The sequence below is a fragment of the Melanerpes formicivorus genome, unplaced genomic scaffold, assembly GCF_026170545.1.
Source record: "Melanerpes formicivorus ecotype bairdi unplaced genomic scaffold, bMelFor1.0.p_v2 SCAF_6, whole genome shotgun sequence".
NCBI classification, from domain to species: domain Eukaryota; kingdom Metazoa; phylum Chordata; class Aves; order Piciformes; family Picidae; genus Melanerpes; species Melanerpes formicivorus.
In genome coordinates, this window is record NW_027142358.1 from 7,882,973 (window position 1) to 7,908,676 (window position 25,704).

The 25,704-nt window shown below is 52.3% G+C and overlaps 2 protein-coding genes across 3 annotated transcripts in view; both read right to left on the reverse strand.

Moving 5' to 3' along the window:
• Nucleotides 1–4,889, reverse strand: part of TRIM8 (tripartite motif containing 8) — a 32,012-nt gene extending 27,123 nt beyond the window's left edge. Inside the window, exons 1-2 of the mRNA XM_068139486.1 lie at nucleotides 3,206–4,889; nucleotides 2,270–2,927 (exon numbers count right to left, since the gene is read on the reverse strand). Of these exons, the coding sequence (XP_067995587.1) occupies nucleotides 2,270–2,839 (570 nt within the window). The 5' untranslated portion in view covers nucleotides 2,840–2,927; nucleotides 3,206–4,889. The remainder of the gene's footprint in view (nucleotides 1–2,269; nucleotides 2,928–3,205) is intronic.
• A 10,346-nt stretch (nucleotides 4,890–15,235) lies between these two features.
• SUFU (SUFU negative regulator of hedgehog signaling) overlaps nucleotides 15,236–25,704 on the reverse strand; it is a 102,174-nt gene continuing 91,705 nt past the window's right edge. For both annotated transcript variants that reach the window (XM_068139488.1, XM_068139487.1), the window contains exons 11-12: nucleotides 25,616–25,684; nucleotides 15,236–22,426 (exon numbers count right to left, since the gene is read on the reverse strand). In XM_068139488.1, the coding sequence (XP_067995589.1) occupies nucleotides 22,337–22,426; nucleotides 25,616–25,684 (159 nt within the window). In that variant the 3' untranslated portion in view covers nucleotides 15,236–22,336. The remainder of the gene's footprint in view (nucleotides 22,427–25,615; nucleotides 25,685–25,704) is intronic.

Sequence of the window (25,704 nt, forward strand, 5' to 3'; positions counted from 1 at the left end):
CACACTCACGAGTGCCCTGCACTAAGGACAGGGCTCTGAGCCTCCAAACTTTGACTCATTTCTCAATTAACAGCTTCCCGAACACAAACCACGCATGGAACAAACCTCTCACAATGGAACCTCCCCCAGACCTCCCAAGCCCAGGGTTACTCATATACCCCCCCAGCCCTAGCCCTAGCCCTCCTTCCCTGGGATGCTCACCGCTGCAGGGTGAGCAAGCGGCCAGGAATCTCAGGCTGGGAAGCCGTGGCTGGCTGAGTGCACGCACCCTAATTCAGGAGCTGACACGGCTGCCTCCCTTCCCAGCTGGTGAGGTGCAGCTTTCAGCCAAAGACCTGGTTAAGGCCACACAGCGAGGGCCAGCAGCCCGCTTGAGCAATTTTCTCGGGGGCTCTTCCCTATTCCAGCTGCTTCAAGGAGGAACTGCTTCAACTACAGGGAGGGAATCCTTTGGGTATGCCATCCCCCAGCTTCGAGCTGCCCTCCATTGCCCCAGCCTCTGAGCACCCAACCGAGCCATGCGCCCAGCAGGAAGAGACAAGCTTATCAATGCAGAGAAAGGAAATTAAGATAACGCAGCGGTGGAGGTACCGAGTGATTCGGCCAAGGTCACAAAATAATTCTGCGGCTCCACGACACAGCTGTCTGACACCTTAGGTGTCTGGCCACATATCCTAAAATTTCAAACCTGGGCCAAAATTGAGCCTAGCCGGTGGCAGCTTTGTGCCAGGTCATTAGCAGCGTGCATCTGCAAGGAGCAGCGAACATCCAACCATAACAACAGCAGCAGCAACAACAAAAAACCCCACCACACTGCAAGAGCGGGAATGGGCGAGATCAAAGCATCCTGGAAAAGGACCTGCAAAAATAGTTTTGGTCCCTGGCTAAGGCTCCAGGGAATACACACACGAGCCCCATCCCAGCCCCGCGCAGCCCTCCCAGGGTGGCTCCCTACTCTGGCAGAGGGAGACCAAAATGACTCCCTATAAATAGAAGCAGAAAAGCGCTTCTCCAAAAGCCTGGCTGGGTCTTTCCCCTTCCACTGCATGTGGCGAGAGCTGCTGGCATCTCCACGGAGGTCTCTGGTTTTCCCCCAAAAAAACTGGAGAGGAAAATAACCTTCCTGTGAGCTCAGGCTAGCGCCTCTCTGCACAGAACTGCCCCCTCCTCCCAGGCTTGGCCATCCAATTGGAAAGTAATTATGCTGCAATTTTTATTTATGACTTCTCTTTTTTTTTTTTATTGCTAAATGGTGACTCATTTTGGCAACATTAAAATACACAGGAAATCATCCCCATTTTACAGTAATCACCATTCAATTCATTGTTAAATATTTATTCGTCGGACAAGCACCGAGCATCTCTCGAAGGGTCAGAGGAGGAGCGGAGGGGCAGCCTGGGGTGGGGGGTGGCGGTGGGGTCATGGCAGGGCTGCCCGCAAGGCTGTTAAATTCCTGCCACAAACTTCAGGGTGGGGAGCCAGAGGTGAAAGCTCCTGCCAGATGGCCTGGCCGCGAGCGAAATACAGACTTGCTTTCCCTCGAATTCAGCCCTACAGCTCTTGCTGCTTGGGAAGGGGGGGGCAGCCTTCATCCCCCTAATATAAAAATGTCATTATTTGGCCAAAATCCAACCATGAATCCCCATGAGTGAGAAGCCATGAGTCTCTAACACAGAGCTTGCTCTCTCCCACTGCCAAGGAGATGGGGATGGTGGCCACCAGCCCTGGTGGGAGGCAGTGGGAAGAGCTGGCAGTTTGACATTCACAGGCCTTACAATGGACTGGGTCCGCGTCTGCTTTGTCCCCCGAGGGAGCCAAATTTCGAGGCAACTCGACCTTGGATGTGGGCAGCTCCTCTGCCTTCCAAAAACAAGTGCGTACTTCAGCAGGGACTGGAGAGATGACCACCACCAAAGCCCCTGGCCCAGAACCTTGACCCTTCCTCAGACCCTTCCTCCTTGGCCCAGACCCAAGTGACCACAGGTCCTATAGCTGAATTGCTCTGAAGGCCTCCTGGCAGGGACCCCTCTCCCCAGGGAGCACCTCGAGCACCCACAAACTCCCGACACTGCTCGGCTGGGGATGCCACCTAACATGTCTGCCACGGGTGGACTGGGCGGAGGAGAAGCAGCACCCAGGAGGATGTTGCAAAGGCCTTGCAAAAACCCAGGCCTTTGGAGAACAAACACAGGAAGGGTCAGGGCAGCCGGGGAGAGAGGCTTGCCCCCTGGGCCGGACAAGCCCATGTCTCCACAAAGGTCCAACTTACCCTGATCTCATTGCGGCGGATCTCCACGTCGCAGACCGAGTGTCCCTGGTGGGCCCCGCTGTAGTAGCAGCAGAACTGGCAGACAGCCACCTGCTCGGCCTCACAGTGGTACAGGCGGTAGGCGTTGTGCTGGGGGCAGCTCCAGGCCCGCACGTCGTCCGCCTCCACCAGGAGATGGCCCCTGGCTGTGGAGGGCTGCTGCAGGTGGGTTTGGACGTGCGACTGGCAACACGGAGCCTCGCACCTCAAACAGATCTTCTGCGCCGGCAGCGGCGGTCCCCGGCGGCAAAAGACGCAGTGCAAGACGGAGGGTGGCTTCTCCAGGTTGAGGGAGTTGAACTTCTCCACGATGTTGGTGAGCTTCAGGTTCTTCTCCAGGTTGGGCTTCTGGTTGTAGGCCTGGTTGCACTCTGGACACCGCACCAAGCCCGACTCCTTGGCCCACGCTTCCCCGATGCAACCCCGGCAGAAGTTGTGCTTGCAGGGCAGCTGGACCGGCTCCACAAAGACGTGCAGACAAATGGGGCAGATGAGCTCCTCTTCAAAGCAGTTCTTCCAATTCTCGGCCATCTCTGCCGGCAGCCTCTGGCGACGTACACCCCCCACCCGCTTCAGTCGGTCAGTGCAGTTTAGAAGCGGACGCCAGGGTCTGTCCTCCCTGCAACGGGAAGCCCAGGGGTGAATGGCTAGAATTCCCCTGTCCCTGCAGCACATGCGATAAATAATCAACCGCAGTCGATTTTAAAATCGGGGATAAAATAAACCACACAGCAGCACTCTAGGAATCTCCAGTGAGAAAACGCGACATCCCTGCCGCTTCATTAAAAATGGCAACACAAACGGTTAAAAAACCCCAATGTGATATTGGAATCTTACCCACCCCCAGAAGCCATTTGTTTCTTTTTTCCTCCCCCTAGAAGGTGAATCTAAACTTACCAAAGGTTGAAAAAAATCCATACAAAATCCAGCAGCGGAGTCCAAGTTCCATATAAAGCTCCTAAATTTAGCGCTCCGGATCGGATTTTTCTTTTCTTAGGTTTGGAACTGACATTCAATATTTTAAAGGGACTTTTGTCCCCCACCAACCTCGCTAACAGCTGAGCGCACAGACTCCCTCCGGTTTTTTTTCCTCCCCTCTATTTCTCCTCCCTCTCCCCCTGATGGGAGTTGGGAATTATTCTTATAAAGGAAACAGATCAAAGGGTTAAGATCCAAAAGGGGAAAAGGAGGAAGATTAAAAAAAACCAATAATAATAGCGATGATGACGATGGCGAAAAACCGAATTCTCTCTGCGGCCCCCGAGATTTGCCTCTAACCCGGTGGAGCAGCAGAGAAAAAAAAGGAAGAGGGAAAAAAAAAAAAAAAAAAAAAAAAGACAGGAAAAAAAAAAGAGAGAGGGAAGGGAAAAAAAAAAAACCTCTCGCCTGCTTCGAGATTGCGAGGTCTTGAATGGGAGAGCTCGGTCATTCAGCACACCCCAGACCAGCGCAGCCCCACCAGCCTCGTCCAAAGCTCCCGGAAAGGGATGAGAGAGAGGACGAGCTTTGCCAAGGGGGTCTTCTATATCCTGCGGACTCCAAATCAACTTGCTCTGACTGCCCACCGGGGCTTGGGGAGAAAAAAGCGTCCAGGGAGGGGGTGGGTGTCTGACCTAGCCCGGTCTCATGGCCGGCCGTAGGGACGCAGCCTGGCGACGGCAACAATGCGATGGAGCCGGGGATCCCAAGGCAGAGGAACGGGTATCCAAGCCGCCCACGGAGCGCCTTCCCCCGGCGCAGCTTCGCCAGTCCGGCCCCTCCGGGAAGGGGCGAGGCGGCGGCGGGCAGCCGGGAGGTACCGGCTGAAGCGTGCGGTTCCGGGAGAGACGAGTCAGCTCTCAGCCATTTTGAGCTGCCCTGATGGAGAACGGAGGCTGGAGGCGCGTCAAAAATAAAATTTAAAAAAAAAAAAAAAAAGAAAAGAAAAGAAAATAAAAAAATACTTTAAAAAAATTAATTAAATAAAGTCATCAGAACAAAACCGGTCCCGCTGCCTCCCCCGCCCGCCCGGCGGGGCTCTGCCGAGGGGCTGCGGCTGCGGGGCCGCAGGGCCAGCCTAGCCTGAGCCGAGCCGTCCCGTCCCGGTGGGGCCGCTCAGCAGAGCCCCCCGCGCCTGCCCCCGCCGCCGCTGCCTCCAGCCATCTTGGGCTCGCCCTGGGCACCGACCGCCCGCCGGAGCCCCACGCCCCGGCCTTCCTCCTGCCGCCCCCAGGGAGGCGGCCGCGGCCCAGGGGGGTGGAACGAGGAACGAGGAGGGACGGGGTGGGGGGGCGCGAATCCCCCAAGCAGATCTCCTCGGGGAGGGGGGAAAAGGGAGGCGGCGCCTCGCAGGCGGCCGGGCTCAGCCCCGGCGCTGGGGGCCGGGGCGGCGGCGGGAGGCGGGCGGGGCAGCCATGGGGGCGGCGGCCGCGGGGGAGATACGGACCGGGGGAGAAAGAAGGAGGGAGGGAAGGAAGGGAGGGAAGAAGGGAGGGAGAGAGTGAGGAAGGGAGGGAGAGAGGGCGGGTGCGCCCCGCCCCGGCGCGCCGAGGAGCCGCCCCGCTCGGAAGCCGGCCGGGGTGGGGGGAGCGGAGGCGCCGCAGCCGTAGCCGGTAAATCCTGCTAGGCGCTGCCGCCACCGCTGCTGCCGCCTCGGAGCTGCGCTGCGGCGGGACCGGGCCCGCCCCCCGCGCGTCACCGGAGACCACTCCCGTCCCGCCCCGCCCCAAGACGCCGCTGCCTTAAAGTGGACGCGGCTGACGGTGGGCCCCACCAGGAGGCCGGGCGCTGCGTGGCCGGTGGCGGTGGATGACCCGGGGGCCATTGCCCAGCCTGCGGAGAGGCAAGGCTTGTCCCCGGCTGGGTGGCCCTGCTGTCCGCGGCACCAGCAGGCGGGCCGCACTGCCGTGCTGCCGGCGTCCCTGCGCGGCCTGCAGCTGGGGTTGCTCAAGGTGTCGGTTCATAAAAAGTGGCCGTTTGCCCTCGACCCAGCTCGGAGCTCGGCCACAGCTGGGCGCGGGTACCAGAAGTGTCCTCTGGAGCTTCCTGTATCCTCTCGGCTTCCCGCTATAGGGGCTGTCATTCTGCATGGGACTATTTCAGGTGGGTTTTCTCCCTGTGCAAAGCAACAGCCGTTTGTCCCGCAGGGTTTTTCCAAAACTAGCAGCCCAAGCACCTCCTGCCAGAGCCCGGAGCACAGAGGTGTCTCTGTTAACAGCTCTCCCACCAAATGTTACTGCAGCTGTTTCGCAGGATGCTGTATGCCCAACCCCTGCCAAATGTGCCGGGCAGTTAGGAATAAAGCACGTTGCTGGCGTAAATCCATTTCCTGCTGGTAAGGGGGTCACAAATGGCTTCAAAACAGAATATTTAGACAAGGTGCTGAGGGTACACAGTCAGGCTTATGGTGGACTGACAAGGGGACAGAGATTTAGAAGATGGCTTCACTGGTCCCAACCTGGGTGATGCTCACCAATGGCAGTTTGCCTCTAGGAGGTATTTCACAGCAAATGCCCAAGTGCAGCCTCAAAGCCATGGACCAAACCACCCAGAGAGTACCATACAGTAGTGTCTACCTTAGCACCCTGTGGCCTCAGTGTCATGGTCTAGTTAGTGTAGGTAGCTGCCTGCTGGAGGGGTGAGCATCTCTTACAGCACATTCAGGGTGGCAGTGCTCTGGGTCCTTCCACACTTTCTTTTACAGGAACGCTCTGTGCACAGGCAGGTCCTGACAACAGACACCCTGATAAGAAGACAGAGTGATGGATACCAGCTGTCTTTGAGTTGGTATTGGATTTGGGATCTGACGTCCCATTTCCCTGCCTCCACCTTTCTCCTCTCCCTTTATGTTCTGGTGGAACACTGGGGAACACCTCTACCTACCATCTGTGTTAAGGCCCAGCACACCTCAGTCCCAATTATTTCCCCAGGGCAAATAATTAACAGAATCGTACCCCAGCACACCCCACAGTGCTCATGGGACTGTAGTCAGTGTGCAGTGCCCAGGCTAGCTCAGGACAACTTGGTTGCCTCTTATTTCTGGGTGTGGGTCCAAGAGCCTCTTTGCCATGATAAAACCTGTTTCTGGGTTTGTCCAGCTGATCCTTGCCTGCATAGGAAAGCCCACAGCCAGGCCACCCCAGAGCTGGGACTCACTCCATATCATCCCCCATTCACCCCCCTCCATCCACACACACCCAGCCCATGGCTCCAGGGCTCAGGCGCCGATTCCTGCAAAGGGAGCGGTTTGCCATGTAATTGCTCTGCCAAGCCTCGAAGCCCGCAGGCTGTATGTCTCCTCTGGGGTTTTACAAGCTGTCCAGCAGCCAGGGCCGGTGGGAGCTGGGCAGGGTGGTGTGGGATGTGTCAGAGCTACTGTCAGCCAGCTGAGGCTCAGAAAGTCAGCACAGAACTATTCGTGAATCTCACTTTATAGATACAGGGCGTACCAGGCAGACCTCAGTGACAGACACTGTTTCCACCCCAGGAAAGGCATGGCTTTCCTGCAGGGGTGCTTCAGGTCTCTCTGTGCCCCCCCACTGCAGGTCATCTGGGAAAGCTGGCTGGTATTTAGCAGGATTTAAAAGCTGAGCCAAGCTGTAAGGTGTGTCCTGCTCTTGGCTGGGAATCCCACTGCCCCAGGACTGGCACTGGCCCTGCTGTTGTCATACACTGGTCTGGATGATGCCATCTCTGAGCCCAGCCTGAAGAAAGTCTCATGGCAAGGAAAGCCCCTAAACCTGTCCATGCATTGCGTTCCCCTCTGTCAGGATCTGGCCCTGGGTGGGTGTCCAGCCTGCACCAAGGAGCCACAGAGGACAATTTGAGCTGTGTACTGGTGCACATCCCTCAATCCCCCAGAGCATCAGTATTCTCAGCCACCACTGGGCAATCATCCCCCTTCACTGATGGGCTCACTTAGGCAGCCCTCAGCCCTGCCATAGAGATACCATAGCCCCCATCAACCTCCCAGGTAAACCATTAGCATCTCTGCTGAGGCCCAAGTTAGCACTACCTGGACTGCAGGTCACCCATCAGGGCCAGGAGAGAGCATCACCCCATGCCCTGCAAAGCCAAGGCACTTGAGAACTTGTCACCAGAGTTTGGCATTGAATTGACATTGTATAAGACAGCAGGACCTCATCCTTAGGGAGCAGAGATGTGCTGGCTGGGCCACAGAACCAAGGTGCCTCTGTCACTGCAGGCAAGGGATGATGAGCAGGGCTCTGCCTGGCAGCTGATGTCAAGGACCTGCCTCTGCTTTCCCAGGCACTCGAGTGGTGTTTGACCAGCTCACAGATGTACAGAAACTTTGTTTGCTGTTTAGGGGTGCAGACCCTACTGAGCTGATGGGAGAGGAAGGGTGTTCATGCAGATTTACAGAATGGTTCTTGTTAAAGTGACAGCTTCCCTGTCTGCCACCACCTCATCCCCAGGACACTCCTGGGGGCTCCTGCACCCAGCCTTGCAAGCCTGCCTTGCAGCATTATATCTGTCTTTGTGGACATCCTCTGTTCCTGCCTGGGGTGGAGGAGGAGGGAAGCAAGCCCATGGAGGAGGCAAGACACAGAAGTCTCCACAGGCAGTCACTCTGTCCCAGCCCAGGACACACTGCTGACGTGCACAGCTTATGCCCAGCCATCCCAGGCATGCCCTTGATGTGGTGTCACACTTGTCCACCCCACACTGTCACCTGCCTGCTCTGGCATCCTTACAGCCTGGTACCTGCTGGGGGAAAATGAATGTGTGTGTGCATGGTGCATCTGTAGGGAAAAGTTCCCATCCTCTATGCTTAATGAAAAGAGCCCAGGTGCTGTTTGTGCAGCCCAGTCACCGCAGCTCACAAAAGAGGTTCCTTGAGCCAAGCACCCAACCACTGGGATCCAGAGATGCCCATATCTGACATTGGCATCTGGGACAATAGGCTGGATGGAGGGATAGTGATACCCTTGTTGGCCCCTCAGGAGAGCTTTACCCTTGTGCAATAGATGTAAACCTGGGGCTTTTCTTGATGCAAAAATGCTGGGCTTTCTCCCATCATCTACAAGCCTAAAGCATGGAGCAAAGCAGATCACAGAATCAACCAGGTTGGAAGAGACCTCCATCAAGTCCAACCAATCATCCAACCCTATCTAATCAACTAGACCATGGCACTAAGTGCCTCATCCAGGCTTTTCTCAAACACCTCCAGGGACATCGACCCCATCACCTCCCTGGGCAGCCCATTCCAATGGGCAATCTCTCTTCCTGTGAGGAACTTCATTCTAAGATCAAGCCTAAACTTCCCCCTGCACAGTTTGAGATTTTGTCCTCTTGTTCTGTCGCTGGTTGCCTGGGATGCAGAGGCTGACCATGGGGGACTGCATGGAGGCAAAGGCAGGGAGCTGCGCTTTGGCCTGGGACAAATACAGGGTGAAATGACCCAATCTGCATTTGAATAGCCAAATCCAGGGCTGCACCCATGGGGCAAGCCGCAGGCTCACTGTTCTGGCCAGCCTTGGAGCGCCAGCGGGTGCTGGTGAGCATGGCAGTTAGGTCCAATGGCTGCGAGGCTGGAGCATGGGGAGCTGAGGCTGGGGCCGGTGGGCTGGTGTGGCTCCCTGCCTGGTGGGGTTTCTTTCTATGCAAATGCCTGGGAACAGCTGCCCTGCCGGCGTGACTCATTTCCTGCTCTTGTGTCACATTCTGGTCAGGCCAGTTTGGCAAAGGCTTTCTTCTCTCCTCTGGCTTCTCCTCCTTCTCTCTCCCACTGCCGATGGCTGGGATGTGCATTCACCGAGTCCCTGGCAGGATGAGGCAGGATTTTCAGGAAACTGCGTCAAAGCCACAAACCCTCCATATATATATATATATGTATGTATAAAACCCCAACCAAGCAAAAAACATAGTACAATTTTCTTCATTTTTTTTTCTGGCTTTTTTTTTGAGCACAAGGGAGATTGGAGGCCAGCTGAGTTCCACTGCTCTTCCTCCAATTGGGATGGCTGCAGATGAGACTCAGCAAGAGCTGTAAAAGTTTTGCTGGGCAGCTGAGAAGAAAAAAAAATGCAGGGTCTAATTTTACCCTCTGCTGCCAGTCAGAGAGGTGCTGCTGGAGCCAGGCTGCCAGCGGGCAGTCTTTAACAGGGGTAAGCGTCTGAGGAAGCTGCTAGCCCTGGCGTTTGCCTGGCATTTCTTATTCCTCAGCAGTGCTTCAGGGCAGCCTCACCCCTGTGCCCTGAACATTTGACTGGCCGGGGTTAAAAGTAACTCTTAATGGGGCCGGGAAGGATTGCTAGCAAGTGCTCTCAGACCCCAGCATTGTGGGCTCCCACTGTAGGTCAGGGCAGGGGAAGGAGATGTGTGGATTGAATCCTTCAGCTGTCCAGGCTGGCGCTGCCCAAAGACCAGGCTGTGCCACAGGTAGAAAATTCACTTTCTGAGGCATTTACCTCCTGGTCTGTGTTGTAGCTCTGAGGCCAGGCTTTACAGTCTGCTGGATGGCCATGCAAGCCTTTGTGCCCCAGGGCTCTTCTTCACCTCTGCCTCGTGGTGCAGGGTCCAATATATTTCCCCCTTTGCTGCCCGTGAGGCTACAGCGGAAAGCAGTAGCCCCTTGCCTGGAGCCTGTGACTTGCCCCATTTCTCCCTCTGCAGCAGCCCTTTCCCCTGTGCAGTGAGCTCTGGCACAGCATCCCACACCGTAGCTGGGCAACTGCCTGGTAGGAAGATGGAGCTCCTCAGTGCTCCGAGCCCAGCAATGAGCTTGGGGACATGAAGCTGCCAGCCCCAGTGCAGGGGCTGGGGACCAGTCCCCTCCCAGGCTGAGGTGTAACCTTTTTTCAGTTTTCCCTCTAGAGCAGTTTCTCAGCCTTCCTCTTCCTTTTCAGCATGCTCCCTGCAATTAAAGCCAGCTGCAGCCAAATGACCCAGTGTCACACACATGCTAAAAAGACCCCTGCCAGGCAGCTACTGAGCTTTCTTTTGAAGAGCAGAGCATCTGCCACCACCATGCCCCATGCAACCCCCAAACCTTCAGTCTCCAACGCCCCCAAGTCCCACAGCGTCGTTGATTCCCTGCTCGGTGCCGACAGGGGAAACTAAGGCAGTGTGAGGCCAGAGGCTCAACCCAGAGCTGCAGCCTATGCACTGCCCACTGCCAGGACTCGCCTGAAAACCAGGAAGTCTGTTTGCCCACAGTAAAGGGAAAAGCACAAGGGTATCAGTGTAAATCAGGTCAGGAAGCATTGCTAATAAACTGTCACTCCTGGTTGTGTAATGGGAGCAATTATGGGTTTAGGTCTTGTTAAGACACCAGGAAGGAAAACACGGTCTGTCTGAGGGTAGGAGGAGTGTAATGGCAAACAAAAAAGGAGGGTCCTGTTGACAGAAGGATGAAGCTGCCCTCGAGTTGGAGGCGTTTCCGTCCTATCCTGGTGCATCAGCAGCCTGGGGCTTGGATTGACTCCCATGCAGGGGAGACGCAGGGAGTGGGTTCCCAGCTCTCCCTGTGCTCTGCTCCTTCTTCTTGGAAACCAAGATCCCCAGGGACTCAAGGCAGGCAGTTTTAGCCCCTCTAAAATTCCTGGTCCTTGATCTATCCTCCTCAGCTCAGCATTTAGTACCTGATGTTCCCACACAGTCCTTCCTTGGAGTCCATCAGGGACACATGGGTAGCAGGGTCAGTGCTGGAAAGCCTGGGAGAAGTGTCCAAGCTCTTCTTCACCTGTGTGGCCACCGGCAGCCCTTCTGTCCCCTGTGAGCAGCCAGGCTCTCCCTGCTGCCCACTGCACCACTGGGCAGCACATGCCTCTGCCCATCCCTGCCTTTCACTGAGGTAGCCCTGAACCTACTGGACAGGTCTCTCCCAGGATATTTGGAAGGATGCTTGGATGGTGGCAGAGGTCATCCAGACCTCAGCCAAAATAAACATAGGGCTCTCCATGAGCAAACCCCCAGGGCAGGAGCACCCACACCCCCTCCATGGAGGCTCTCGGCGTGAATCTGGCCCATACACATTTCAAAGAAGGGGCTGGGGTGGCCAGCAGCCCGGGTTAGCCTTTAACCACCCAAAACGTGGCACAGAGGGAGAGGAAATTCTTGAGGCATCTATTAACGTAAAAAGAGTCATACTTTACATTCGGTCCCACTTATGTCTTATAAATGATTACCGCACCTTTTAATAAATGGTTAATCAAGTGTTAGAGTCCAAACAAGTTGATGGGTTGCTTATTACCACAGTTTATAACCTTTTATGAATGCCTTCTGTTGATGTACTTATAAACATCCATACCACGTACTTCTCATGTCTTGACATGTTGATCACATCTGTTCAGAGTTTATTAACCCTTGAGCTGCTCACTAACGGCAGAGCGTGAGGGATCCCTCTAGTTATCCATACCAATCCGTGTGGCTCAGGGACACACTCCTGTGCAGGAGGTGCTGGCCAAGGGGCAACCTGGCCAAGCTTCTTCACCTGAAAGAGGTTCAAAACGAGTGAGGAAGTGAGTTGTCAGTGGGATGTTGCTCTTGTGGCCGGGAAGGTTTTGTTATTACCAGGGAAAAGAGCTGAGGGAAGTCTGTAGCAGATTCTTCCTTTCTTGAAGGCATTGAGCTGAAAAAAGGATATTGTCCTGGACTGCTCACTTGAATCCAACCCACCAGTTACTGGGCTCAGCGTGAGAAGAAGTGGGTGAAATTCTCTGCCCTGCAAACATGGGAGGTCAAATGGGATGATTTAATGGACTCTTCTGGCCTGGAAATCCATGGAAACATCCTTGGCGGTCGTCGTTCACACACAGCCGAAGCCCCCCTCGCGTCATCTTGCACATAGTGAAATGAGACTCTCAATAAGCTGAATAATCAGAAAACAATTTTCCAATAAAAGCGTCCCCCAAAATCTCCTTTTAAGGCAAGGATTGGGATCCCCACCGCCGAGCATGTTCCCAACACCTCCCATTATTGTTCAGCTGTCTGTACCGGGGCCGGGCAGGCTGCCATGCCGCCCCACACTCACAGGGATGCTCCCTGCTGCATGGCCCAGTCAGCCCTCCTGCTTCTGAGCCCTTTTGGCCTTGATTTTTTCCCCCTTTGCCAGATACTTCAGATAATTTTCCTGTTCAAAGAGCATGGAGGGAATATGAGGTGCCCCAGTCCTGTATTTGCTCCAATGTATTAACAGCCAGGGAAGAGATTTGTGTATGAAGCAGACAGGAACAGTCCCAGCTCAGGCAGGAAGCTGGCTCTCCCTGGTTGCCTCAGCCTCAGCCACTCCTGGAGTTTTTTTAATATGAAACTATGCTTTCCCCTTTGCTTCCCAGTGCTCAGCCCCTCTGGAGTAGGTACCCTATCTCCAGCAGCAGGAGCATCTCCAGCATGGGATAACCTCACTCTGCTGGAGTGTGGAAAGCCTGAGGAAATGTGAGTGATGGGAAAGGGCAGTAAAAATACTTTTCCCGTTGGAAAAAAACAACAAATCAAACCTGAACGAGGTTATTTGTTGCCCCCCCCCCCCCCCGGCAAGCTGCAGCAGCAATGGCTGCTGCCTGAAATAAATTCACAGGCAGCATGTCCCTGCTGCAGGTGAGCGGTGTGGGGACAAGGGGACAGAGCCTGCACTGCCTGTGCTGCTGCGGCCTGCCTCATTGTGCTGCTTTAATTAGCATGAATGATGAGGTGCCAGGGCAAGACGGGGCCATTTTTTTCTCCAAAGCAAACTCTGCTTGACAAAGGGAACAGTTGCTCTGAAAGATATTTGGAGAAGCCAGAGGTTTTGGGTGTGCTGCGGTCTCCCGAACAGGGAGCCGGAGCATGCAGGAGGCTTCCCTGCGGAAGCCGCTGCCAGGGCGGGGCCTGCCCTTCCCCGCCCGTTTCCCTGTACTGGAAGGTGAGGCTGTGGCTTGCAGCGGGATAAGGATGCTTGCCAGCTACCTGCCATCCCTGAGGCTAGCTGTGGGGTAGAGGGGTGCTTAGTCTATATGTGGGGGAGGTAGCACTACCCGCCCCAGCCTGGCTGCTTCAGGCCCCTCTCTGGTTACGATTTGGCCATGGGGCCCCCAGGAGTGCAGGGTGTTAATGTGTCAGGTCCTGCGCGCTGGGGTGTGCTGGGAGCCTTTCCTCCACACTGAGGTGCTGCCGCAGCCGGCAGTGCCATGAAGGCCGGCAAGTGAATCAGCAAGCTGGAGAGAAACAAGGCAAAAAGAGGAGAAAAACAAAAATCCCAAGGGAGCTTGTGTGCCCATCACCCATTAATCCATGTTTCTGGCTGCTGCATGCTGGACCGTCCTTGTGGTCCAAATGGGCTAAAGCATGGAGAATCCTACCCTCCCAAAACTACACCATGGACTTGGGGCACATGACAACAGAATCAACATGCTGCAGAGGTGATGCTATGGGCAGAAGTTCAGGGTTCAGGGCCATCCCTGGGTGCTCAAACCCAGCACAATCAGCAGCCACAGTGGCTCTGCTCTGGGCAGGGGGCAGGCAGGGCTGTGGGGAATTGCCCCTTCATCCTGCCCTGTCTCCCTTCTTGCCCCACAGGTACACCCCCTTCCTCACTGAGGTTCCCAGGCACTGCCACTCACTTTTCAGATGGGAAACAAGCCCCAACTCTCCTTCCACACTCAAAAAACCCACAACAAACCAAAAGGAGAGAAATAAACAAACAAACCCTTCCCTCTCCTGGCTTGGCATCTGCTTGCAGCTTTTCCATTATTAATTAGAGAAGCTGCCAGCATTATTAGCAGCAAACCACCCCTAATGAAGTTCAGAGCCGCAGATCCAGGAGGGGCTCCCAGACACCACTTTTCAGAAACCTTAATTAAATTCACTGCCCGAAGGTGCTTTCAACTGGGGTGGAGGCAGAGCAGCGAGGCTGCCTGATCTGGGCATGGCTGAGCCATTGGAGGGGCTAGAGATGAAGGGTGACCGTGGGAGGACACCTTGTTCTGCCACTGCCCCAGGGACACCCCATCTCTCTAGCTTTGGGGTGAACCAAAGGTCTAGCTGAGATGTGCCACTGCGAAGTGGGTGCTGCCTGGGCATCGCAGGGATGGCAAAAATGGATCATTTAATTAATTAACTAATTTAGCCAAGTGGTCAGCAGCGAGGGTTCTCAGCATTATGCAAGCAGTGGGGTCCTTGGCTGGTCCCAGCTGTGCAGGGACCAGTGTGCTTGCAGGGATGTCCTAGCAGGGTGGCCCTGCGTTTGCAAATGCTGGCAATTCAGCTCTCACACCTCTCCCTTGTAACCCTTCCGCCGCATACAGTGATCTCCCTTCCCCTCCTTATATTCCACCCTTCTTCTATCTGACCTGAAAGGAATTTATTACAGAGGGGTGTAAAAAGATTACTGCAAAATCGTTCTGCGTTACTGGGAAATCATTGCAACATTAGCTCAGTAATATTTTTTCATAAGTGTTTGCTGTGTCTCTTCTCTGGCAGATTCGGTCTCTGCACGCACATCCACTCCCCCGCAAAGCTCGCTGGATCCAAGAGGTGCTTGGCAAAGGACAGGAGTGTGAACCTGACCCAACACTCACCCTGGCTCCCTCCTTCCCGCGCTAGCAGATGAAGTTACCATTGCTTGGCCGTCCGGCTGCGTCCTCCAACCCACGTGCAAGCACTCCCCATCCTGGCTTGTCCAAGCAGCATGGAAAACCCTGGCTGTCGGGGAGCTTGGGCTGCCTTGGCTCAAGGAGTTTTGCCAGTGGAGAATCCTGCACCTGGCAGGGTCTGGGACTGGCTGTTTTGCTGATTTTTTGGGGGGGGAGGGAAAGGGAGATCCCTTTCTCTCCCGTGCCAGCACTTGGCAACAGACCCCACTCTCCCAGGGCTGGGGTGGGAGATGACGCTGCTGAGGAGGTGAAGGGGCTGCTGAGGAGGTGAAGGGGCTGCTGAGGCAGCCGTGGGGCCAAGCAGCAGGCAGGCAGTCCGCCCTGCTCAGCTGCCTGCAGAGAAGGACACCAACAATTCTGCAAATAACGTTTAATGCACTTAGAATACACGAGAGGAAAAAAAAAAAACCAATCCAAACCAAACCAAACCAAAAACGTTTAGTGATTCACAAAAATATTACAAAAAGCCCCGTGCAGGTGAAACACACCCAGCACGGCAGTAACAATGTAGGAATTTACATTAGAAACTAATATAAAATATTTAAAAACCTCTGCTAGTTTAGCTTTCCAAATTTTTTTTGTTTGTTTTAATTTTATTTTATTAAAAAAAAAAAAACCAAAACAACCAACAAAAAAGGAGGAGAGGAAGGGGGGGGAAGAAAGGCCATCTACGAGGTACTGATAGGTCGGCGGTAGAAACGCAGGCTCCTTCCAGCCCTGTCGGTAGTGTCCTTGGGCTCCTCGCTCGACACGACCCCGAGCACACAGACCGCACACACTGGCACACACACACATACACACACACACACACAGAGAGAGCTGAACTACAGCAAGGTTCACCTCTGGGCCACGAGGGCAGCCCCCCCAAAGGGCAGGGTTTGCTGCAGTCCCAGTTGCCTCATGCATCCCTTGCCCTGGGAAGCTCGCCTTTGCTCTAGGTTTGACAGAAACCAGCCAGCATACAGAACAAACAGTGTCCCCAGCGAGCTGCAAACCCTCCAGCTCTTCTCAAAGAAGGGGGAAAGCCATCGTGTCCAGCCTGGGCTGGACAAGAGAAGAGTTTTGAATGACTAAACTTGGGCTTGGAGTGTGACCAAGGCCAAACACAGAGCACTGAGCCTCCAGGGCTGGATGGGTGCAAGGAGCATACCTGCTCAGGTGCCAGGACACCGGTACAAGCCCCCAGCAAAATGCTATCTGCTTCCATAGGGCTGCAAACTGCCACTCTGAGGAAAGCCAAAAGCCGAGAACAAAAGGGCTTGGGGCCCCCCAGCCTATGATCAGTCACTGCCAGGATGACATGGCCACTCACACCCATCTCCCTTTTCTCTGCCCCCGCGGGTTTTGCAGCCCGCTTGCTGCTGCAGGAGGAACAGTGCAAGAGCTTCGTCGCCAGCACCACAAAGTCCTCCTGCGCCCATCCTGCCTGCGGCATTGTCAACACACGCCGCGTTTATGTAGGACCTACCGCATACGGCGACAGCTCGGTCCCTCCCACCCTCTCTGCTCGTGCAGCAGAGGGTTTCCGGAGCTGCACTTTCGTTGCAGTTGGGCCCCAGGGAAAGGAACAAAGGAGCCATTTTCATCTCCTGCCTTGCCGGGAGTGGAGGGAGAGGGCGAGAGAAAAGACCAGTGTTTGCAAAACACAACAATCGGCAGGAAATCTTCCTCCGGCTTTTTGAGGTTGGGTTTTTTTTCCCCTCACTCTTCCTCTCTTTTTTTGAGGAGGGAAGGCACAGTGTCAGGACAGTTTAAAAACAACCAGACACTGGCCAGCCACATCTGCCATGTGCAGCCCTTTCTGGGCTGATGTTCCTCTCCTGCTATCCGTGCCCTATGAGCTGAGTGGTGAATGATGCCGTGGTCTGTCAGTGAGGGACAGGGAAGGGGCTTCCTTCACAGGAGACTGGAGATGATGTTTCTGAACCGATGTGCCACTTACGATGATTTTCTGGTGTGTCAGCGATTTGGGGGGAAACTGAATCACGGTAAAAACGAAGCCCTATACACGACAGGTTCACTGCCTGACAGAGACAGGTCAGCAAGGGGCTGGGTTTATGACACGTGTGCAACCTCAGGCTTACTCTCCATTTGAAATTTTGGACTAGTGTCAAGCACAGGGGATCAAAACAAAACAAGAAAAGAGAAGCAGCAGGCACTCCACAAGAGAAGGAACGTTATAAAAATAGTGAGTTGCTACAGAGCTTGTTAAAAACCGCCACAGTCCCAAAGACCTGGAACTCAGCTTTAAAATCTTGGGAGGTGAACCCTGCCAGCAAACGTGCATTTTGAGATTGTTGTGGATACAGCTTGGCTGCTGCACAGGCGGCGCTTACCGATAGGGACAGATGCACAGAAAGGGATTCCTGGGTGCTCGATAATTCATCTGGTCTCGTAGCTTTGCTCACAGGGGTAACTAAGGCACAATATATATTCTAAACAGAGGGCAGTCACATAGAGGACCAAGTTCCCACGAGGTGGAAGGGTTCCTATAGTACTGAACCTCCTCACCGGTGGTGGTGTGTGGGCCGAAGCCCAAGACTTCATACAGTGGAGCCACAGGACACAAGGCTGTGCAGTAGGCTAGGGGAACATCAGGCACATGGGGCTAAAGATTTACCTCTGGCCTGAAGGTCTGTGGATCTTTCCTTCTCATCTGACATGATGCTGCCTTGCCCTGGCCAGAAACAAGCTGGTAAAGCAGGTCATGGACTCTAGATGCCTACCTAGGAGAAGGGAGTAGCCATCAGGACACATAAACAGCTGAGCAGCCGCAATCTGACGCTGACATATTGTCTAACCCACTGTCCTGCAAAGCATGCAGACAGCCAAACATTTTCCAGTGAAGCAACTGAGAAAGATGAGGAGCTAAGGGGACATTTGACAAAGGGAAGAGATGGCAGGTGAGCAATAAAGCTTGCTTAGTGACCAGCCTGGAGGGTCTCACAGGGGCAGCAGAGCACAAGCTCCACTCCTCACCCTGATCAGAATAACAAATGAGACTGAAGCAGCCTCTTGCCATTCCCCAGCTTTGACTCAACCTCAGATGTAGCTAACACAGCCACCTGCAGTCTCTACCACCAGCGATGGGTACAGGCCAGAATGTGAGCATGTAGTGAGGCTGTGTGGCTGGCTGCTTGCATTTGTGCAGGACTTCAGTGGGTTCTGTCATAGAAATGAGGTCTTGCCTGCCGTGATCCCTTGCTGCACTGAGGCCCTGATGATTCTCACTTTGGTTTCTAGCTTCCCTGCACCTGCATTACCTCCCCTTACAGCGCCTGAGATGCACAAGGACTGTGCTGCCTTGAACAGGCCTGAGCTGCAGTTGCAGGAGGGAGGTTGCTAACCTGCTTCCCCACCACACAACCTCTCCCCAGCAATCTATCCCCTCCGAGCCAAGCATCGCTTTCAACTGTTTTTGTTAAAAGCTACACCCCCTAAATGTATCTACTGCCTGCAGATGAAAAACAACACGACCCCCACTTCTTCAAAGACCATTTGATGACCTGATGGTGTCATTTCAAAGGCCATCCAGGAGCAACTGAATATTTGAAGTGAAGAGCTTCAGAATATAATTCCAAATCACTGTTGGCAAATCTATGTACAGTAAACCCAATATATCAATCCATCCTCAAAGTCATGATACACAGCAGGAACCCCCTATCCAAGCCACTGGAAATATCACTGCAGGTCACACCAGCTACAAGAGCGACTGCTCTGCTCAGATTGCACACATTTTAATACTGAAACTGCATGTTCCTTCTCCTGTTTTTAATTACAAGTTGAGAGGAAGAGCATTTGAGACTTCTCTTGATTCAGAACTGCTGTCACATGTTGGATTTTCCAGGCATTGTGGGTCTGCCATAAGGCTCTCCATCTTTGGAAATATCCCTCTTGACCTGCATTGCAAGATTTCTCCAGGAGGGAGAAACCCTGTACTCACTGCTTCTGAATTGTGTTAATTTCCATCCAGATCACTATCTTTAGCCTACAGAAGCCTCACAGGTTTTGCTTTCATACAATCCTGCTTCAGACCTTCCACACAAATCTAGAGCAAATCAGCACCAGTGGACCTACCACCTCAGCAGCCCTGGGCTAGAAAAATACCACAGCATTTATTAACACTGATGCATTTCCCTTTTCCAAACTGCTTGCTCACTAAAAGACAAGGGTTTCTTTTCCATTTCCTTCACACACAGGCATGTCCTCTTGTCCCAAGATGAAAACATCCAAACTTGAGATCTCATTTATTTGCCAATGAGTAAGCCTTTGGCATGGTTACAAACTTGATGTGAATCAGGGAAGGGGAGGTCCTGTTGGTGCACAGCTCTTCACGATACTGAGCAACAGGCAACTTTCTTATTGTTAGGTAACTGTTGAGAGGCAGCGACGTGACCTTGGAGCTTAAGGGCTGACTTTCACCAGTTTCTTTCTTGGAATTGGTCTAACAATAAGACAGAGATTTCTATTTTAGCAGCTATTTGTCTAATATTTGTCTCCTTAACTAAATAGGAAGATTTCATTTCCTTCCCTTCCAACCTTCCCCTCAATTGTTATCTGGCTACCAGCAAAGATCTGTGAGAAAGTGTCTCAGAAACAGAGAATTCTGGTGTGCCACCTGTTCATAACTCAAATACACAGAACTATATATAAATACATGAGATGGAACAAAAATACACACACACACAGAGGAGGATACTGGGTGGGTTTTCAAATGCATTCAGTGTCCTCCCTCTGAAGTCAATGAAAACCCAACCCAGAGCATCTGATGAGAGTAAATATGGTGAGGAAAACATACACATGAGAAAGGCAGAACTGGTGCACAAGCCAGCTTGGAGGAGGTGCTTTGCCTGCATACAGCATTGCATCCCAACTGTGAAGGCTCAAGCAGTTCATAGGGCAGGAGGTCCTAAGCTTGCCAGATGTGTGTCAGAACCTAGAGAGGGTCTGATGGACTTCTCTCTGCCCTGCACTGATCTCTACAGGTACTGCAACAACTGACCTTTCAAATGTCCCTTCTCCACTAAGATGGGAATTTTAAGCTCCTTTTAATGAGAGCTAGCATCTGGAAACAAGGAAGAGCAGCCAGCATCGTGGCAAGGGGCCAGCTCTGCTGCAGCACCCCCAGCTAGCTCATGCAAGAACAGCCCATGGGCTACTGTTGGAGATGGCTTTTGGACAAACTGCAGTTGCTGCCCTTGCCTTTTTTCCCCAACTACCACAATCATCTGTTTGTTCACAGTTTTGCAGTGGGACACTTGGACGTGCCAGTTTTGAAGGTGGACTGGTACATTTTCATGCCACTTTCTCACCCATGCTGTCCCCTGCATATACATCTCCAGCGCAGAAGGGATACTTAGTACTAAGCAGGACAATGAACAATGAAAACTGGCCAGGAGATCCCACAGATGAATGCAGTCTGCCACAGCACAGCAATCACTCTGGCTGGCACATGCAGATATCTGAAAGTTTGTTCTTTCGCAGCAGGATTTTAAAGATGATCCTCTGAGTTCAGACAAAATGACAAACTCATTTACATGTAAATTGCTTTCATAGCTTTGCAGAAAGGAAGGTTCTGCCGAGCGGTGTTGGACCCTGCACTTGGCCTGCCTCAGATTATAATATAACAACAATTATAATAATACAAATACTACTTGGTACACAAAGCACGCCCTCCCCTGCAAACCCTGGCATGCTTCGGTAGGTCCTACAGTCCTCTAGTCAATAATCACCCTTTCTGCACAGAGAGACATTGAGTGACTTGCCTGAGGCCACAGAGGAATTCTGTAGCAAGTCCAAGGAGAGCTTTGTGGCTCCTAGCTCTGCTTCTTGACCAACATTAACCACCCTCAAATCTATGCAAAAAACATCAAAGCTGACTATGACAGGAAGAAATTAAATCGGAAAACAAGCAAAAAAAACAACCCTGGGGTAACTGTGAGGCCTCCTGGACTTTGCTGTTTGATCAGGAGTTAAGTGTTAAAAGCTTTTGTTATACTTTTATTACGATCACACAGCAGTTGTGCATAAACTGCCAACTTATCTGGCAGGGAGAAAGGGGTGGAAGAAAAGATGCACCTCCCCTGACAAGGAGTGAAGAGTTTTGTCACTAGAAGACAATGGGCAGAGGAAGGCTCAGGAATCCACATCAGAAACGACCTGCAATAGCAGCAGGGGGTAAAGCCTGCTGTGGTTTGCTGCAACATAGCCACAGGGTTCAGCACCTCGATGTGGAAACAGCCTGACCCTGCAGAGACCATCTACTTTCCATACCACATTTTACTCCAAGGAGAAAGCCACAGGGATATATAGAGAGGGTCTTCTCAAACAGATTTTGATGCTCTCTACAGTTAAAAATCTATCTGAAAGCAGGGGCGTTAGCAACAAGAGCCACCACAGAGAGGCTAGAGGGGAAAGTAGAGCTGCACTAGGGCACAGCTCTGCTGGAACAGGAAGAACAGTTGGCTTCACTGAGGCTCAGTCTCCTCTGCAATGCCAGGGCAGCAGACATCTCTATTTCATATGCTTTCGAGCAGTCCTCTGGATCCTGCAGAGCTGCTGAAGTTGTCCCTGTGAACAAATAGTCCTTTCTAGCTTCTCAAATTCTGTACAATAGCAAGGAAAAAATACTTGACAGTATCTCTTTAAAGATAAACACACTGTAAACAGGAGATCTCCCCCGCCCCGGTAGCTTTCTTCCTCCTGCTTGTGCAAAACCAGAGGTTGTGACCTTCCCTGGGGTTCAGGCACAAGGACAGGATGCGGAGAATAAAGTTGCCTCTGTTTGCAGTGATACCATAGCTAATAGCACCAAGACCAACACTTAAAACATGCCTAATTTGAGGGCAGGGAGGATCTGGGTTTGTTTTTCTTGACTGAACTAAAAAGTTCATCTTTAAATCTGTTCAGCTTCAAGCATGTGAGCTTTTGGCCTCCTTTAAACAAGGGAAATACCATTCTGTTTCTGAAAAGAAAAAAATCCCAAAATCATAGCACATGGAAGAACAGTTCTGCAGTCAGTAAAAGTTTGGCTAACAAAAGGACTCCAGAGTCACGTAAAGAACATTTAATCCATGGATTATAGGCTCGCACCTGGCAGAAACGCATGTGTAAATACAGGCGTGCAGAGCGCCTACACCCTGGGCTAAGGCAGAGGGGAGTTCTGTAGCTAGGAGAGAGAAAGGGCTCTTACTACTAATTTTCATAGTTAAATATTCCTCACTCGCACTCACACATACGCAGGCTGTTCCCAGTGAGCTCAGCCTTGGGAAGGGTAAAGGAAAGGGCTCAGTTCGGTCTGGGCTGGTGCTGAGTAGCTCCTCTTCTGTTTGCAGTGGTTGTGCAGCGAACTCTTTTATTTGCAGGCAGAGTTTTTACTGCATTAATTATCCTGTGAGTCACTGGGTAATGGACAGTAACTTGGCTCTCCCAGTTGTTACAAGGGTGCAATTCAGCTCTAATGCAGTGGGTTGTCGAAGACGGCATCTGGCAAGATGGAAACTTTCAGTTTCTTTTCAGGCCAGCTGTACTCCTTTGGAAGTTTGAACTGCAAGACAGTAAAGAGAAACTGTTCATGTATGTCGTTGCAACCTGCACAGAAAAAATAACATCACTGCAAAGGCAAGGCAGCCCCACATTGTTGTTATTGTTTTAAACAAGAGGCCACTAAGAAAACAACAACATTTCCCCATCAGTGTGTTTTGGACAGCAGTGGACATTAGATAATGTGGCCTGTGCCTCAGCTGCCAAAGTAAAGTTCTGAGATGTCAGCTCAAGCGCTGTTTATTTCATCAGATGGATTCTGGAGGGTTTCTGCTCTCACCACCAATTCCCCTCCCCCTCTGAAAATTTGCAGCCCAAGTATCTGCCCTCCTACCTGACCCTGTCCCTTTCATTTCACCTACCCCAGCCCCCAGAGCCCTCCACTGGCTTTAAAGGGAGACTTTCAAACTCCTCCACATACAGGATGGGATGTGAGTTAGCATGGCTCTGGCAGGTGACAGGCTTCCAAATGGCAGCTGTCTCCAGGAGGGCAAACTGTGCTGCCCTGGCTGGGCACTTTTGCTCCAACCCTACCTATCTCTGGTACAGCACTTTTGCTCCAACCCTACTCTATCTGGTACAAAGGCTTTGCAGAGTGTCCCTACCATGCCTCATACCCACACAAGCACTTGGCTGCTCAGACTGCTTTGCAAACAATGACTGAAGCACAGGGAATGGAGATTTGCCCCAGTCTGGTTTACACAGCACTGTCTCTGGCCGGTGTTTCCCAAACAAAGCATTGGTCCCATTGATGGGCAGCTCCAGGGCAGTCAGCATCAGGATGGGAAGTCACCCCAATGTCTCTAATCCCAAATACAACCATGTAGGGACAGAGCTCCTAACCCTTCTCACAACCACTTCTGACCATGACCCATACATTCACATAAGTCTCTCAAAACCAGCTCAGTGCAGGGTGTGGGAGGTGGGAGTAGAATCTCCTAGGCTGTCAGTCTGCCCCACCCACAGTTGGATGGCAACCCGTTCTGCAGAGTCCCAGAACCCAGACTGAGGGTCCAAAACACCTGGGGACAACTCTAGAAGCCAGTCTGCAGGATCATTCTGGTTTTAAAACTTGGCTGCAACCGTAGTGTAGCACCATTTGACAACCTGATGGAACTCCCAAGGAGGAGTCTCACCAGGATCCTACACCAGCAGCAAGAACCTGACCTGGAAGCAGCCAATTCAGAATGGTTACAGACACAGTGGTCCTCTTCTGAGAGTCTCCTCGGACCAAGGCCAGCAGTGCTGTAAGCTTCCCAGAGTCTATGTGAATTAGAGAGTTGGTGCATGGGGACAGTGACCTGCAAATCACCCATTTTTATTCAGTTATTTATCTTCTTTTCCATAAGCACCCTACTTCTGAAGGACATTAACACCAACTCACTGGCAGATTCCTGCTAAAGGAGATCCCCTCCAGCTGTCTGTTCCACATCAAGGGTGGCTTTAACATAAATTGATTCCTGACCTTGCTCCATTTGCAGTTGTGTATGAGGATAACCTGCAGTTGGTACCCACTGACCTTAGGCTGGTGGTTCAGGGTCTGACCCATGATCTGGGGGCACAGCAGGAGGATCTTCCAGGATAGTGGCTACCATAAACTGCTGCTCTTTCTCTTCTAGGAAACGTAAATAACCCAAGTCCCATTTAAAGGTGTGGGGGTTTTTGTTTGTTTGTTTAATCTCAAGCCCTGTGTATAGCTTGCACCATGTAATCTAATGGCCCTGTACTACCCAGGGAGATTCTTCTGAGTTCAGTGTCTAAGGTGCGTGAAAAACATGCTGAAGATACTCAGATAGTTTCACTTAATTTCATTTAATGCAGGTGGCTCTTTATGCAGCAAAGGAAAGACTCTCCTTGCAGCACTTCATTCTATCACATGAATATCAACAGCAACAGCGAGGGCTGCAAAGGAATGCCTTCAGTTGGCCTAAACTAGGATCCTGCAAGTTACAAATCCTTGGAGGAATCTGGACGCTGAAAGGTCACATTTCATCTAAAGTATTTTCTTTTTTGTAAACAGGAGTGGTTCCAAAGCAACCCTCTTGGAGAAGTCATCCCTTGCATTTGTTTGCTTTTCACTTTTTTGATTTAGCAAAGTCACAGCACCTCGGAACTGAAGGCCTGCTCGCTGTGCCAGGAGCTGCCATGCTCACTGCCTCTCAGCAGGGAGTGAAGGAACGTGAGCTATCCAAAGCCTTAACTTAAGGGGCCTTCAGACCAAAGTGCTCCCGGGCTTCCATGCCACTAGCAAAAAATGAGCTTTGGATTAAGTTTAACTGGATAAAAGCTGGCCTGAAAGTCATTGCACAGCCAACAGCGTGCTCCCCTCACTCACGCAGTGAAGAACACCCTGGCATTAAATCAACTCTGGATTAAACAATTAGAGCCCTGAGATTTTCCTGGGGGGAGGGGAACAGGGCAAGGGATGGGAGGGCTGCTCTACAGGCCAGAGAAAGTTTCTTTAGAGTCTGCAGGGAGCTGTAAAAAATAGGATTAAAAATATTACATGTCATTTCTGCCACTGCTCTTTGAAGTCAAGCAGAATATTTATATGGCATGCATGGGAGACGGTGCTAAATGTTCCCCAGGAAGAGATCACATGGCAGGGAGAAGTTTAGTACTGCACAGCAAAGCTTTATAAAGCTCCCTTGGCTGCTGCTATACTGCTTCCAGGCTGGTGATGGTCCTCTGCCATCACCACTGTGCAGGGCAGCAGGTGAAGGCCAAGTAGCAGATGTGAAAAAGCCCCCACCTGCTCCCCAAGCCCCCCAGAAGAGGCCCCTACAGCAGAGCATTCACCAGAAAATGTGCTGCTACTGCTTTCAGCCTTTCTGAAATAAAGGATGGTGATGTGCCTGCAGCTGCTGCTGAGGACACTGTGCACAGCATGGAGGAACCCCCAACACCTGGCCCAAGGGCCGCACCATTTTGATTCAGGCACTCAGATATGTTGTGCAAGATGCTGGCAGAAAGGAAATGCAGAGTGTTCCTCATACTCAGCCTTGCTCTGTATTTCTTAAAATCCCTTTGCTCAGTGCCTCAGTTCACAGCAGATGTGAAGGTTTAGAAAGGCCTCAAGTCTATTGGGTAGGACTGCAGCTTGCAAGCTGAGGGGAGGATCAAAGGCAAGCTGTAGGATGGGTTGAGCTTTCTGGGACAGCACATGGGAAATATGGGAAAGATGCTGCCTTACTTCCTCTGGAGAATTCAGATCTTCTAAATCTTCCAGCATTCTCTCTACGAACTCTTCAGTCAATAGGATCTGCAAAGGAAGCACAGTAG